Source organism: Candoia aspera, chromosome 1 (genome assembly GCF_035149785.1).
Source record: "Candoia aspera isolate rCanAsp1 chromosome 1, rCanAsp1.hap2, whole genome shotgun sequence".
NCBI classification, from domain to species: domain Eukaryota; kingdom Metazoa; phylum Chordata; class Lepidosauria; order Squamata; family Boidae; genus Candoia; species Candoia aspera.
The window spans coordinates 117,784,038-117,800,303 of NC_086153.1; the positions used below are offsets into that span (position 1 = coordinate 117,784,038).

The window sequence follows — 16,266 nt, forward strand, 5'->3', positions numbered from 1 at the left end:
AATTGCACATGGCCTTCTCATAAACAAGAGGCCATCTTGTAATTCAACATAATGTTTCCCACATCACACCAATTAGGAGGCATATGCAGTGTACTGATGTGTAGCCAGGATACCACCTTGCATGGAAAAAAAAATAATTTGTCCTAGAGTGGTTCATGATCCAATACTCTAAAAATGAGTTTGAACATGTAAGGGGAAATTGCTTTCCATTTGTATGGTAGAAATTACAGAGCTTTGGTCAAGAATAAATATTTTGGTTGCAAAACTGTTACTGAAATCATAGTTGGACTAAAATCCTACATCTTTATATAATCATAACTTCTTGTTATCATTAGTTTTTTGGGGTTTTGGCAATGCCCCACTCCATGGGCAGAATTGTGGGACTGCCCACCCCAGGACTGAAGATGCTATAGTGAGCCTTCACTGTTCAGAGTGAAAAGGTCACCCTGGTATTTTCTTCGAAAACCTGGGCAAAAGCTGCAGTGGATGACACTTAGATAAGAGTTGGATGGTGATGGGAAGCTATTCTAGTATTGTCAAAGCCTGGCATTTGAAGAATAGGCTGGATCTGGGAAGAGGAAAGGACTTTGTTTGCCAAAGCCAATTATGACATTTTTTAGGCCTATGGGTCAGTTCTTAGCATTAACTTAATACTTCATTTCTTTCTCTCTAATTTTTTTTTTAAAGGCTTTGGAGGTTCTTTTATTGCTCCATCTCCATCACCTTCCCCCATCACACCAGCTCAGGCTAATATATTGCAGCCCAATTTTGAAGCAGCATTTGGAGCATCCCCTTCTCCTTCCCCTGGTGGCAGTTCCTTCGATCCCTCAGGTGAGTGAAAGGATTCCTCTGGGTCTGTCTATAACAAAATGTGCCCTTCATTTCCAAAATGTGTTAACTCTAATTCTCCCAGATGTCCAAAAATGTTGGGGTTTTTCATGAACACGTTCTTCTGAAATGGTTGAATATTTAGTATACTACTTCTAATGTATAATCTGAAAAATAGTTCCTTCTGTTCAGTTCTTTTCTATAGGATTTCAACATGCATCAAACCAAAGTGCATATATTCTGTATTTTTGCATGTGCTTTATATGCATGCTCATTTAAAAGAAACTCCTGAAATTGCAGATACCTTATCCTGTATACTCAGCATATGGATATGTGGTGCTGCCATCATTATGGAGCCTTTGCCAAGCATGCATGGCACCAGAAGTTAAAAATAATGGAGGTCCAGGGTATTCTTCCTTTGACACAAGGCTTGACTTTTCATTACTGCTCTGTCGTTTCTGTTTGTGTCTCTTTCATTCTCTACTTCCATGCTGGGGCCTTGCTACAAATTTGCCATTTGGGTGAGTTCTGCAACAGAAAAAGTAAAGAAACCAACTAGTTTAGTATTGCTTTGCTTTAGTTACTGCTTGCCAGAGCATACTAGTGCAATCTGCTTACTAACATTAGCATGCGTATCTGATGTGAATTGGCATACTGCTTATGTAATGTTGGCCTGGATTAGATATTTCAGTTTCATTAGGTATAGAGGGATGGTATCAGTTGTTTTTTGGCATTATAGGTAGTCCTCGACCTATGACCGTTCGGTCAGCAACTGTTCCAAATTAGTTCTGGCTGTCCCAGCACCCCCACAGTCATGTGATCACGATCTGGGTTCTTGGCAACCTGTTTGTACTTACAACCGGTTGCCAAGCGCCCCACGATCATGTGATCGCCATTTGCAACCTACTCTGCCAACTTCCCCAGAAAGTCAATGGGGAAGTCAGCAGGGAAAGTTGCAAGTGACTGGGGTAAGTCTCCCCCACCTGTGCACCCTTCCCCACTCCTCTGCACTCGCACCAGCCACTTACTTATGTGGTGCCTCTTGTGCACCTCCTCACACCTTCATGTACACTCCCTGACTGCACCACTTGCACATCCTCCCTGACCCTCCTGCGTTCCCCCTGTTCGCTGCCCCACCCAGCAGCAGTCACTTACCTGCCTGCGGACCTGGGATTTACAATTTCCTGCCGGATTCCCCACTAATAAACGTGGGATTCAGTTAATGACAGCAACTGGGCCTGCAGGGATTGCCGATGCTAAGCGATGCGGACGCGCTTAGCAAATCAAGGACTACCTGTATACCTAAAGGTGATACTTGCGCTAGAAAAACTAGGCCAATGTAGGTGAATACTGGAACTATATTTTCAGAGCAATAGAGTTTGAAAAATCCATTATCTCTGCTGTAGTTATCTGATGGGAGGTTTTTCTGTGGGATGGAAAACTTAACTTTGCAGCGTGTGTGTGTGCGCGTACCTGTGCCTTTGAGTCAGTTTTGATTGACTCCTGGCAATTGCCTGGACAAATCCATGCAGTTTTCCTGGCAACATCTTCAGAAGTGGCTTGCCATTGCCTGCTTCCTAGTGAGAGTGAGAGAGTGACTGGCTCCAAGTCACCCAGCTGGCTACGTGCCCAAGGTGGGACTAGAACTGATGGTCTTGCAGTTTCTAGCCGGGTGCCATAGCCACTACACCAAGGTGGCCTTCAGCTGTGCAGTTACTTCTCTGAATTTACACAGATAAAGGATATTTTTAAACCTCAATACCACTGAAGATTATAGATTTATTTATAATTCTGTCCCAGGAATTCTTTCTACAAGGCATTTTCTCTGGATTTCTTTCCTTTACTTTTGTTAAGCAAATATTATATTCTTCAGCTGACATTCCATTGATCCCTTTTACAGTAACACTCTAGAGCAGTGTTTTTCAAACGTGGCAACTTTCATGCTGGCTGGGGAATTCTGGGAGTTGACGTCCACACATCTTAAAGTTGCCAAGTTTAAAAACCACCACTCTAGATCCCACATCTTGTCCATATGGAATTTGTCCATATATCGTGACAGTAAATTGGAAGACATAAATGTTTTGTATAGAGCATAGGTGGGTTCTTTGTGAAATCCATCTCAAACCCAGAGAGCCTGATATGAACTGGGTGGTAAAGAACACGTGGCTGCAGTGCTTCTACTGTATTAGCAGCAGAGAAGTAATGACTTTCATCACAGTCAGTAAGGGGGAAGGCCCTGATCTTGTCTCATAGCAATCCTGGTACAGCCAAGAAGGGTATTTCGCACTGGCAGTAGAGACTGTGAACTTGTCCCATTCAGTAATCTTTTCCTTTCCCAGTGATGGGTGGAGGGGATGATTGCATATTTCTGTCCATACAGGTATCTTCACAGGATGCCACCTCCTCCATCCTCACCTATTTTCCAAGAGTTTCCTAGCCAGTAGTACCCTTTCCAAGACCCAAAGGGCCAGGCTGGGGATAGATCATCCTGGAGGAGGTCTGTCTTTGTGGTTGCTAACAGGCAACACCAACTTGACAGCACACAAACAGTCAGTGCCTTTCCATCTGAAAAAGATTTCCCACCCTTTGGAAATTTTTGAATCTCCCAGGGTGTACCTGTCAACAGCAAAAACAATTGTTGCCTCAGACCTTTGTCTTTACTTTCCCTTCACAGCTACCTGGGAGGTTGCTCAATTTTTTTTCCTCCCTGAGCTTGTTCCTAGAAAGCATTCAGAGATAGGCTGTAGATACTTTACCTTCCAATTTAAGATTTATAAAGCAATTATGCCAATATAATTCTAGCTTTCTTTGTTCTTGTCAATAGTTCAATAAAAAAATCCTTACACAAAAGACAATTCTTAATTCTAATTCCTCCCAAATCTGCAACTCAGCAATAATAATTAGTTTCAATATGCTGTCCCACCTCAGACACACCCTTATCTCAGTCTTAAATAGCTATTTGGCTAATGAATTACAATGATTTGTTTGGAATTAGATATTAAAAACTGGTAAAACATCTGGCTCAGTTGTTCTGGGGAGAATCCAGAAATGGAATCTACAAACCTGAGGCCTACTCCACATCAGTTTTAGGGGCCATACTGGGTAAAAGTAATGTCCAAATAGGCTTTCTATTTGCTGTTCCAGAAAATGATAATGTTTTCATAAGATTTGTGGACCACAAGTCCTCCATATATCAATGTTAAAAACATAAAAGCGTGCAGTGCAGCAACATGGACTGTTTTCATAGTTTAAAGAAGTTAGTGTTGTCTAATGCTTTGTCTTATTGTAGTATGTTTGGAATTCATTTATTTCAGTGTGTAAGTCAAACAGCATGCATGCCTTCCATTGGCATTCCATTGACATTAAACCTGTGTGATGGTACAAAGATCTGTAGTGATTTGTATGCTTTAGAAAGGTTATGAGTTCTCCATTTAAATATCTGTTAATTATGTAAAAGTTTAATTACATGAAAAAGTAGTTTCCTCATCTATTGATTTTCTTAAATCTTCAGTGTTTGATGGCTTAGGTGACCTTCTTATGCCAACTACAATGCAAACTGGTCAGCCTTTGTCCAGTTTAGGTACAGCCACCACTTCTGCTTCGGCTGCAACCAAACCCATTGGAAGTGATCTTGATTCCTCTCTTGCAAACTTAGTAGGAAGTAAGTGATTGCTATTCTTGCTCTCTCTGTGGGGTTTGTGTATTTTAAAATTTTTGATGATATTTTTATTTTAATAATATCGTTTATAATGATTGTTTTTTTTTTATTTGCTGTTTTCTCTAATTGTTTATGCTGCCCAGAGTTGCTTTGTGTGAGATGGGCGGCCATATAAATATGATTAATAAATAAATAAGAAAAATTGTTAGGTTTGGCCATGATTTTCATTTTATGATGTTGATCTTTTACACATTGCACCAATTAGTTATTCCTGAGCTATAATGAGTTTGGTTACTATGCTTTGAAGGATGTATTTCTTCCCTTACATGGGAGGACAGTGTAGTGGGGTTATTGTTTAGGATGTGAGAGAAAGTTCCTTTTCCCATCCTGAACTTTGAGACTAAGGTGCATCATGTTTTCGTATTGTTCAGTCAGTTTGTTATGTAATGGGCATTCTTTTAAAAAAATTGTTTCTAGGAGTAGATTTTAAAGTGGAAAATATATAAATGATGATTTTATGGAGGAAAAGCTTAGCTTTTCTTAAGCTTAGCTTATTTTAGCCTCTATATTTATAGTTAGGAAAGTAATCAAGACCATGTAAGTTGAGGGGTTATGACATAAGTGACTGAATGTCATAGGGAACTTTCCAGAGATATAGTTGGGTGTGCATTATTTTATTGTCACTTTTAGATAACTGACTGAATGCTGCCTAAGTCAGCTAACGCTGAGTTGCCTAGTGATTTGGTGGACTACAGAACATGTTATCTCTTGACATCTACTATCATATGAAGCAATCTTTCAAATTCCTGGTTTCTTTTACAGATCTTGGAATTTCTGGTACCACTTCAAAGAAGTAAGTAACCAGTTAATTCGAAGTTTCAGATAGTTGTGTACTTCCCTTTTGTACTTTCTAGCATAACACTGTAGTCAGTATTTTTATATTTCTGTATATAGTCTTTCAGTGGTGGTGATGGTGGTTGTTGTTATTATTCCTATAAATCTAATATTGGAAAGGGTAGAATAATCTTGCAAAACAGCTCTAAGTGTTAGAACTTTTACACTCCAAAAGACCAGAGACTTTTATGATAGAATGTAATGTCAGTAAGTCCCACTGTTTCTTCACTTTCCTAAAAGCAAATCGTAAAGTATACCTGAATTAACTATGAAGAGGTACAGAAGCGCCACTGTACACGTAATTAATCCAGATACATTATGCAGTTATTGTAGAGTGCAGTTAATGGATATCAAATTCTCTTCTGTATTTGTCATTTGAATGTTTTACAAATGGTTGCATTTTTTTCTGTTCTTAGTGAAGATTGAGGATCATTCTGTCATGCTGGTTTGTAATATAAACCAGCTTGTAATAATACAATTACGCCACCAAGATTCCAGCCCAAAACTTTGCTATGGTTGCAGTTCTCCCTCACAGTAAATTAGCACTAGTATTCTGAATCATTGACTGTCTTAGGGGAGACCTTCAGTGGAATGCAGGAGAGAAGAAGTTGACAGGAGGAGCCAACTGGCAACCAAAAGTAGCACCTGCAACATGGTCAACTGGGGTTCCTCCAAGTGGCCCACTGGTATGTGGTGATAATGCATATTGCATAAATGTGGAGAATTCCATATGAACATGATTGCTAAAATATTGAAGCACTGTTATTGCATTAATATACAGCCATGTTCAAGGGTTTTGACATCTGAAATAATCGGCATCACTTGTCTCTTCCAAAACTGTAGTTTTGATACATTTTTTAAGGAAATGTGAATCCCATCCTATTATTGTTATATGTTACATTTTTATCTTACTGTTCTAGCAGCAGAACACTTCCTCAGTGCTCTAATGATAACATGTTTTGAGCTTGTTTTGCAGTTTTGGTATAATCCTTGTTAAGCATTTATTTTCAGAGTTATGCTGTTCCTGTAAGCTAATAATACAGCAGTTGGAAACTGCAATGGGAAACTTATAAATCATTTTAACAAAAGACTGTACAATGTTAAATATTGTGCAGTGTAGTGATCTTTCCAGGTAAGGAAAGCAATACACTAAATGCACCCCTTGTAACAAGTTTTTTCTCTACCAGAAAGGTTGGGCGATTGTTCTTTATGTAAGTAGCCTTTTGTTATGAAGTCATACTAACTGAGATACTTGGCTACTAAAGTAATGCAAAATTAAACCATTCTTTATCTTTACAGTCAACCTAAACTTGAGTTACTAATTTGCTAATAACCCTTACATCTTAAGTAATTTTCTGCTTGATAGGTATTTCCAAGTATTTTTCCTTTTTGTTCAGTGAAACAGAGGGGCAGGGATATTTCTTTTATATACTTTATCCTCTTCATTTATAAGAAAAAGGTACAGATTTTTCACATGCTTCCTTTACCCTGTGCTGAACAGCAGCCTCATTGCCACATTTCGCACCAGGTGCAACTTCAGGACATTGTTCAAGTGTAGCCCCATATAAAATGCATTGGAATAGTCAAGAACAACTTGATTCCATCTAAGTATGTTTGGCTGAAGCTACAGTGAGACCAGCTGCCTGTGTATGTCATTTTCAACCTGATATTTTTGTGTGCAGAATAAGTCTAGCTTTTTGCAACATGTAATTAATTAAATGAAGTATTTGCAGTATGATATGATGACTACACTTAACTGAGTTGATATTGCCTTAATCTCAGTTCTTTACTGAGTGCTAAAACTGTTAAATACTGTATGTAAAAACTTTAACCAGTTAGTGATTTATCTCTATTACTCCAATCTCTAGACAGGATCTGTGCCTCCAGCAGGTGCTGTCCCTCCTACATCAGGTGCCCCCCCTCCACAAACTGGATCAGGATTTGGGATGGTAAGAAAAGAAAGAGGGTAGAAAGACTGACTCAAATAATGATAGGTAGGACAAGTACTACTTTCCATTTCTCCCATTGACCTTTGCTTCCTTTTTGCATTATACCGGCCTTTAAAAATATCTCAGTAATCTTACCTGGGAAAATGCAACTTGAATAACTTCTGGAAGGCATGGAACAAAGAGACCACAATAGTGCTTCCAGGGAAATAAGGAATCTGTCCTCTTTTTCCCAAATCACTTTTTAAGGACCCACACATTGAAGCTTATCTTCTGAACCTGGTGGCCAAAATGCATGCTTTTTTCAGAAATGCACATTATACATTATCTCTTTCTGAAAAAAAAAACATACAATGTTTTGAATAATGTATTCTTCTGTTGCAATATACACAATATCCAGTGTAGCTGCTTGAATTTACCAGACGACAGCTTAAGTTAATGTAGTCTATTCTGAGACTCATGCAGGTGGGGATGGGTTCAGATCTGAAAGACACCCAGATTTGTGCAACCTCTCCCCCCAATGGAACATAACTATTTTGTCAAGACATTTCTTGAGTCCCAGGTGGTAAGTCAGTGGCATATCACTATAGACCTTATTTGTTCTCAATTGTTTTCCAGCAGCCTCCTGGAGCAGGCGTTCCGATGATGCCACAGCAGCCTCTTATGTATGGACAACCAATGATGAGGCCACCATTTGGAGCAGCTGCAGGACCTGGTGCACAAGTGAGAACTTACCTGGCTTTGGAGAAAACAGAAAATCTAATCTTAATTTGTTTTCTTTCCTGTTTTGTCATATAGGCCTGTTTTCCAAGTTATTTCCTTTTTATTTCTGGAAGACAATCTAGTGTGACATGTTGTTATTTTCAGTTTATACCATCAAGACTTTTCAATGTTACAATATGGATTTTGTGTAATTGTTTAGTTTTTATTTTTAATGCACCTTATTTTTTTAAAAATATTACTTCTTAAGCTGCTTTGACCATTTGAAAGATGTGCCACTGGTCCAGAAGTGGTTCCTGCTCCCAGTCAATGTTCAAATATATGATAAAGTAATTTTATTTCAGTTTTTATCCAGTATTAAAAAACTGAACATCACAACAGTTCTCATATTCATTCAGTGGGACATAGCGTAAGCCCATATTTATGAAAAAAACATTCAGTGCGTATTAATGTTGGTTAGAGCTGGATCTTAATACTTGTCACTGCATTTTTTTTTCCTTTGTGCATGTCCTTATTCTTCTGGAATAATGGGAAACTGTTAAGGTCTCTCCAAGTCCAACACCTGCCACCCAGAGTCCCAAGAAGCCTCCAACAAAGGACCCGTTAGCAGATCTTAACATCAAAGATTTCTTATGAACTATTTAAGGTATGGATTTTCCTCTTCCATCCATTGCTGGAATATAATCAAGCTTGTATTTTCCACTGTATTTTACAGGTGATGCTAAGAATTCATTTGGTTTGAATGGAGCTAGTTCAGTACTGGGCTGGCTGGAAGAACAGCCAGCATGGTGTAGTGGTTGAAGAGCTGAACTGGGACAGGAGACACCCAGGCTCATGTCCACCCTCAGTCATGGAAGCTCACTTGGATGTCTCTTCTGTCGGCCCACTCTGCTTCACAGGATGATTATTGTGGTGATAAAAGGGAGACCTCCATGTCAGCCATCTTTTGCTCCTGGGGAAAAGGCAGGATGTCAGTCTAACAAATCAAATAAATAAAATACATCTTTAGAACAGCACTGAATGTTTAATTAAACAAAGCATGCTTCTTAAAACACTTCCTAGAGCTGTTGTAGTCATTATTATTTGTTCTAGTATTTGTGGCTGGGGACTGGAGACCAGGCAAAAGAAAACATACCTTGCTGCCTTATGGTGGGATAGGAGGAGGAGCTCACGGAGAATTTTGTAGCATTTTCCTGTTCTCCTCAGGATTCATTGGGCTGTGTGTGACATCTCTGGAAACAGGCAGTCCAGATGTGTTCTCTTCCACATCTGTAGTTGCCTTTCTGTATAGACTAATTTAAAACATAATTTTCTTAATTCAGATGTACTTTATTTGCAGACATTTAGAGTTATGAGAGGGATTATAGGACTAGGATACTCTGGCTCAATAAGGATTTAAATTCAGGTTTAACATTCTGCAGAATCAATATTGTGCCCCTCTGTGCCCAGAGTGAAAACACCATGTGAAGTCCTTTCAAAATATGCCCTTTCAAAAAAGTTAATTAATAAAATTCAAATCACACCCTTTCAGAAATATTAATTAATAAAGTTAAAGGTTGTCTTTGCTTAGCGACCACAATTGGGACCAGCAACTTCATTGCTAAGTGACATGGCCTCTAAGCAAAACATCACATGACCGCAACAGACTAATGATGTCACTTCCCATTTGACCATTAAGCAAGTCACCGCAGGTCATTAAGCGAGACATCATGTCACTGTGACTTGGATTTTACTGCCGGCTTCTTCATTGTCGGAAGCCAATTGTGAAGCATGCAAATGGTAATCATGTTATCACGGGATGCTGTGATGGCTGTAAACACCCACTGGTTGCAAAGTGCCCAAATGTCAATCATGTGACCATGGGGATGCTGCAATGGCCATAAATGAAGGACTGGTCATAAAGTTACTTTTTCAGCACTGTCATAACTTTGATTGGTCGCTAAACAGGGCAGTTGTTAAGCAAGGTCTACCTGTAATTTGTATTCCTTTTAGTCCTGCTAATATCTTACCCTTCAGCAAAGGATCATTACCTTGTTGTGGTGCTGGAGCTTGAGCACCTCAATGATGCCATGAGCTAAACTTTGAAGGGCCACCCAAGACGGGAAGGTCATGACAGAGAGGTCAGACTAAATGCGATCCCTGGGGAAGGTAATGGCAACCCACCCCAGTATTCTTGCCGTGAAAACTAAATGGATCAGTACAACCAGAGATATGTCGGTATACCATCGGAAGATGAGACGCCCAGGTCAGAAGATGGTCAAAATGCCACTGGGGAGGAACAGAGGATGAGTTCAACTAGCCCCAGATGTGATGACGCAGCTAGCTCAAAGCCGAAAGGACGGCTAGCGGCCGACGGTGCTGGTGGTGAACAGTGAATCCGATGTTCTAAGGATCAACACACCATTGGAACCTGGAATGTAAGCTCTATGAGCCAGGGCAAATTGGATGTGGTTATTGGTGAGATGTCAAGATTAAAGATAGACATTCTGGGCGTCAGTGAACTGAAATGGACTGGAATGGGCCACTTCACATCAAATGACCACCAGATCTACTACTGTGGACAAGAGTACCACAAAAGAAATGGAGTAGCCTTCATAATTAATAGTAAAGTGGCTAAAGCAGTGCTTGGATACAACCCAAAAAACGATAGAATGATCTCAATTCGAATTCAGGGCAAGCCATCTAACATCACAGTGATCCAAATATAGGCCCCAACCACAGATGCTGAAGAAGCTGAAGTAGAGCAGTTCTATGAGGATCTGCAGCACCTACTGGACAACACGCCTAAAAGAGATGTTATTTTCATCACGGAAGACTAGAATGCTAAGGTGGGCAGTCAAATGACACCTGGAATTACAGGTAAGCATGGCCTGGGAGAACAAAACGAAGCAGGACATAGGCTGATAGAATTTTGCCAAGACAACTCACTCTGCATAACGAACACTCTCTTCCAGCAACCGAAGAGACGGCTTTATACATGGACTTCCCCAGATGGACAACACCGAAACCAGATTGACTACATCCTTTGCAGTCAAAGGTGGCGGACATCTATACAGTCGGAACAAGACCTGGAGCTGACTGTAGTTCAGATCACGAACTTCTTCTTGCACAATTTAGGATCAGACTAAAGAGATTAGGGAAGACCCACAGATCAGCTAGATATGAGCTCACTAATATTCCCAGAAGAACTATGGACAGAAGTCCGCAACATTGTTCAAGAGGCGGCAACAAAATACATCCCAAAGAAAGAGAAAACCAAGAAGGCAAAATGGCTGTCTGCTGAGACACTAGAAGTAGCCCAAGAAAGAAGGAAAGCAAAAGGCAACAGTGATAGGGGGAGATATGCCCAATTAAATGCAAAATTCCAGAGGTTAGCCAGAAGAGGTAAGGAATTATTTTTAAACAAGCAATGTGCGGAAGTGGAAGAAGACAATAGAATAGGAAGGACAAGAGACCTCTTCCAGACAATTAGAAACATCGGAAGTAAATTCCAGGCCAAAATGGGTATGATCAAAAATAAAGATGGCAAGGACCTAACAGAAGAAGAAGAGATCAAGAAAAGGTGGCAAGAATATACAGAAGACCTGTATAGGAAGGATAACAATATCGGGGATAGCTTTGACGGTGTGGTCAGTGAGCTAGAGCCAGACATCCTGAAGAGTGAGGTTGAATGGGCCTTAAGAATCATTGCTAATAACAAGGCAGCAGGAGACAACGGCATCCCAGCTGAACTGTTCAAAATCTTGCAAGATGATGCTGTCAAGGTAATGCATGCTATATGCCAGCAAATTTGGAAAACGCAAGAATGGCCATCAGACTGGAAAAAATCAACTTACATCCCCATACCAAAAAAGGGAAACACTAAAGAATGTTCAAACTATCGAACAGTGGCACTCATTTCACATGCCAGTAAGGTAATGCTCAAGATCCTGCAAGGTAGACTTCAGCAATTTATGGAGTGAGAATTGCCAGATGTACAAGCTGGGTTTAGAAAAGGCAGAGGAACTAGGGACCAAATTGCCAATATCCGATGGATAATGGAAAAAGCCAGGGAGTTTCAGAAAAACATCTATTTCTGTTTTCTTGACTATTCTAAAGCCTTTGACTGTGTGGACCATAACAAATTGTGGCAAGTTCTTAGCGGTATGGGGATACCAAGTCATCTTGTCTGCCTCCTGAAGAATCGGTATAATGACCAAGTAGCAACAGTAAGAACAGACCACGGAACAACGGACTGGTTTAAGATTGGGAAAGGAGTACGGCAGGGCTGTATACTCTCACCCTACCTATTCAACTTGTACGCAGAACACATCATGCGACATGCTGGGCTTGAGGAATCCAAGGCTGGAGTTAAAATCGCTGGGGGGAAAATTAACAATCTCAGATATGCAGATGATACCACTTTGATGGCTGAAAGTGAAGAGGAACTGAGGAGCCTTATGATGAAGGTGAAAGAAGAAAGTGCAAAAGCTGGCTTGCAGCTAAACCTCAAAAAAAACAAGATTATGGCAACCAGCTTGATTGATAACTGGCAAATAGAGGGAGAAAATGTAGAGGCAATGAAAGACTTTGTATTTCTAGGTGCGAAGATTACTGCAGATGCTGACTGCAGTCAGGAAATCAGAAAACGCTTAATCTTTGGGAGAAGAGCAATGACAAATCTCGATAAAATAGTTAAGAGCAGAGACATCACACTGACAACAAAGGGGAACACCATTGCATAGTTAAAGCAATGGTGTTCCCCGTAGTAACATATGGCTGCGAGAGCTGGACCATAAGGAAGGCTGAGAGAAGGAAGATTGATGCTTTTGAACTGTGGTGTTGGAGGAAAATTCTGAGAGTGCCTTGGACTGCAAGAAGATCAAACCAGTCCATCCTCCAGGAGATAAAGCCAGACTGCTCACTTGAGGGAATGATATTAAAGGCAAAACTGAACTACTTTGGCCACACAATGAGAAGACAGGACACCCTGGAGAAGATGCTGATGCTAGGGAGAGTGGAAGGCAAAAGGAAGAGGGGCCGACCAAGGGCAAGGTGGATGGATGATATTCTAGAGGTGACGGACTCGTCCCTGGGGGAGCTGGGGGTGTTGACGACCGACAGGAAGCTCTGGCGTGGGCTGGTCCATGAAGTCACGAAGAGTCGGAAGCGACTAAACGAATAAGCAACAACAAAATATCTTACCGGAAGAAGCTCAGTATAAAATAATCAGGGCTGAAGCAGTTCCGCTATCACAAGCCCTGAGCAAATGACAGAGTTTGCACTGGGCAGTAAAAACCATCAAGCTTAAAAGTAGCATCTTTCTCCTCCCTGACTGAGAAAAGGAGCAGGGAATTGTATATATAGACATTCATGTATGCAGTGAACTTGCTATCAAGCATCCATATCTCTCCTGACCACTTCTCCACTATCAGAGCAGAATTTAAGGTCTAGATTAGTATTTTAGACAAATGTTGTAGCTCAGTCTGTGTGTTTGTGCGTGCTCGGGTCTGTGTGTATTAAACTCCTTTATATAATAAGTATGGAAGAAAATGTGTTTCCAATTATCTTACCTCTTAGAAGAAAAGAAGAAAACATTAAGTAGTTACCTGATCTTAAGTTATATCTGGAAGCTTGTTGTTTCCTATGGATCAAAGACTGGTTAATATTGGAAGATCAAAAACTTTTACAGGTAGAAGGACACGAAATTAAATTTGGTTGGCATGCTTATATCTGGTATGAAAAAGTAAAATTGAACAAAGAATATAATAATCACATTATTAGAAAAACGTTACTTAAGACTCAGGATAAATACAACAGAAGACTACTTCCAAATATACCAAATTGGATATCACCATTAGAAGCCTTATCAAGAAGAGAAAGCTTAGGGGACCAGACTAAATGGTTAAGATATAAAGATCTATTAACATTCGATCAAGGTGGTCTGCCTGTTCTAAAATCTCGGGAAGAACTACAAAATGAAGGCCACACGTGCAATTGGTTTACTTACTTCCAGTTAAACGAACGATTCAAGAACTATAAATTTAGAAAAGAAGAATCAGAATTTGAAAAACAATTATATTTAAATAATGATCATATTATTACAAAAATGTATAAATTCTTGTTACAAACAAATCAAGAAAATGAACAAGTTAAAACATGCATGATTAATTGGGCAAGAAATATTGGTTATGACATTCCATTAGAAAAATGGGAAAAATGTGGACTAAGGATTTAAAGTTTTCATTATGTTATAATTTAAAGGAAAAATTTTATAAGATGATGATTAGATGGTACTTGACACCACAAAAACTAGCAAGAATGTATAACACTTCAAATACATGTTGGAAATGTCAGCAAATGGAAGGAACGTTCTATCATAAGTGGTGGACTTGTAGCAAAGCAAAAAAAATTTGGGCACAGATTCATGATATGTTTCAGAAAAATTTTAAGAAAAAGATAGGAAAAAAACCAGAATTTTTTTTATTAGGTCTCTTTGATGGTGATCAACAAGAGAAATACAGTAATTTCATGCTTTTCACGATCACAGCAGCCAGATTAGTATATGCACAGTATTGGAAAAGGGAAACTGTTCCAACAATGGAAGAATGGAGAATAAAACTCATCAAATTAGCACAAATGGCAACATTAACATGTTTAATGAAAGATGATAATATTTCGAAATTGAAGGAAATGTGGCAACCAATTTTAGATTACCTGTATGCAACTGATGAAAATGAAGCAATGATATTGGGTTTTGTATTGTAAAGAAGTGAATATTTCGAAATAAATAGTAAAATAAGAGTTCAAAATTATCGGAAGTTACATTAGGGGTTTTAATGTATATCTTTAGCTAGTTTAGTCGGACACCTCTTACTTATATGATTCGTATATGTTGACACACCTATTTTCCTTAGGAAAAAGAAAAGTTAACATCATAAGACATTATAGCAAGATGTGTAGAAATGTATGTTGATTTTTTTGTTAAGTTGTTGAAAAATCTTTTTGTATATATATCTTGTAGAATTTTTTTTGTAGAAATTTTTAATGAATAAAATCTTAAAACAAAGAAAAGAAAACATGAAGTAGTTGAGGGAGGGAAGGTTACATCTTCGAAGTGTCATCTGGCATATAAGTCAGATCATTAAACTGAATTTGAATGCCTGTCCCTTAAACTTTCTAGTGCTTCTTTCCCCCCTCTTTTTGTGATTGTAGTTTTGTGAAAGGATAAGTGAAGATGCAAGTTTGGAATCTGCAAGCAAGAATTTTGTTGCTCAGAATTTCCAAGTGAGCCACACTACCAAACCCAGCGCTTACTCAGACTTCTCTCCTACTTCCAAGACGTGTAACACAGCTGTGAAAGTGAACATGGGAACATGTACTCTTTTAGTTGCTATCCTTTCTCTCTCTCTCTCTCTCTCAGTTTGTGTACTTGGGTTATAATTTATGTGTTTCTCAACCTAAGCAATGGATGTGTGTTTCTGATGCCTTCTTAGTGCTTATCTGAACCAATCCAGTAGGGACAGATTATGCAGCTGTTGTGTGGTGAGCATTTGGAGCGATGTATCTGTGTTTCTGGAGGTCTTAATGTAAATAACCTTGGCAACCCTCTAAATTTTCTCTTCAAATCCAGTTTCCTTTACGTATCTGTTATACAAAACAATATTGTGGTTATATCAGGTAGCAAGAAAAACACAGTCCCTTTTTTTTAAAAGTGTGTGGAATGTACTTTCTTTCAAAAGCAGGATTATCATCACATTTGTTGTGGGGTAGGTTTTGATTCCCTGACATTCTATCTGCTTATATGAATGAAAACTCCCATTTAATGCATCTTCTATCAAGTTGCTTGATAAAGAATGTTAAAAAAAAATCCCCCACATGAAAATACTGTCAGATTTCTTAAAAAAATATTTGCCTTTTGTTTTCATTTAAAAACCACCTTATTTATCACTGTTATTTTAAATGCACTGAAAACAAGTAAAGGGTAAGTTTCTTGCCACATAATTGAGAAAAATCGAACGTAACAAAGCAAACTCCTTTAGGTTTGTCAGACTACTTTGTCTGCCCACTGTATCCAGAGGCAATTCATGATTTTTTTTCTTTTGCTTTTATGTACATCTGTCAGTTCTGTTCTTCTATGTATATATCTTAGATTAGGGTTTTTCATCCTCATACAGCACTATGTATTTTCTGTACTGTTTGTGATTAGAGGTCACATTGAACCTGAATTATACCCTTTAC

The 16,266-nt window shown here is 39.1% G+C and overlaps 1 protein-coding gene across 1 annotated transcript in view; it reads left to right on the forward strand.

Annotated features, from left to right (window-relative positions):
• Positions 1-16,040, forward strand: part of SNAP91 (synaptosome associated protein 91) — a 111,141-nt gene extending 95,101 nt beyond the window's left edge. Inside the window, exons 23-30 of the mRNA XM_063312564.1 lie at positions 688-831; positions 4,340-4,489; positions 5,309-5,339; positions 5,955-6,066; positions 7,249-7,329; positions 7,945-8,049; positions 8,590-8,692; positions 15,241-16,040. Of these exons, the coding sequence (XP_063168634.1) occupies positions 688-831; positions 4,340-4,489; positions 5,309-5,339; positions 5,955-6,066; positions 7,249-7,329; positions 7,945-8,049; positions 8,590-8,682 (716 nt within the window). The 3' untranslated portion in view covers positions 8,683-8,692; positions 15,241-16,040. The remainder of the gene's footprint in view (positions 1-687; positions 832-4,339; positions 4,490-5,308; positions 5,340-5,954; positions 6,067-7,248; positions 7,330-7,944; positions 8,050-8,589; positions 8,693-15,240) is intronic.
• The last annotated feature ends 226 nt before the right edge of the window (positions 16,041-16,266 follow it).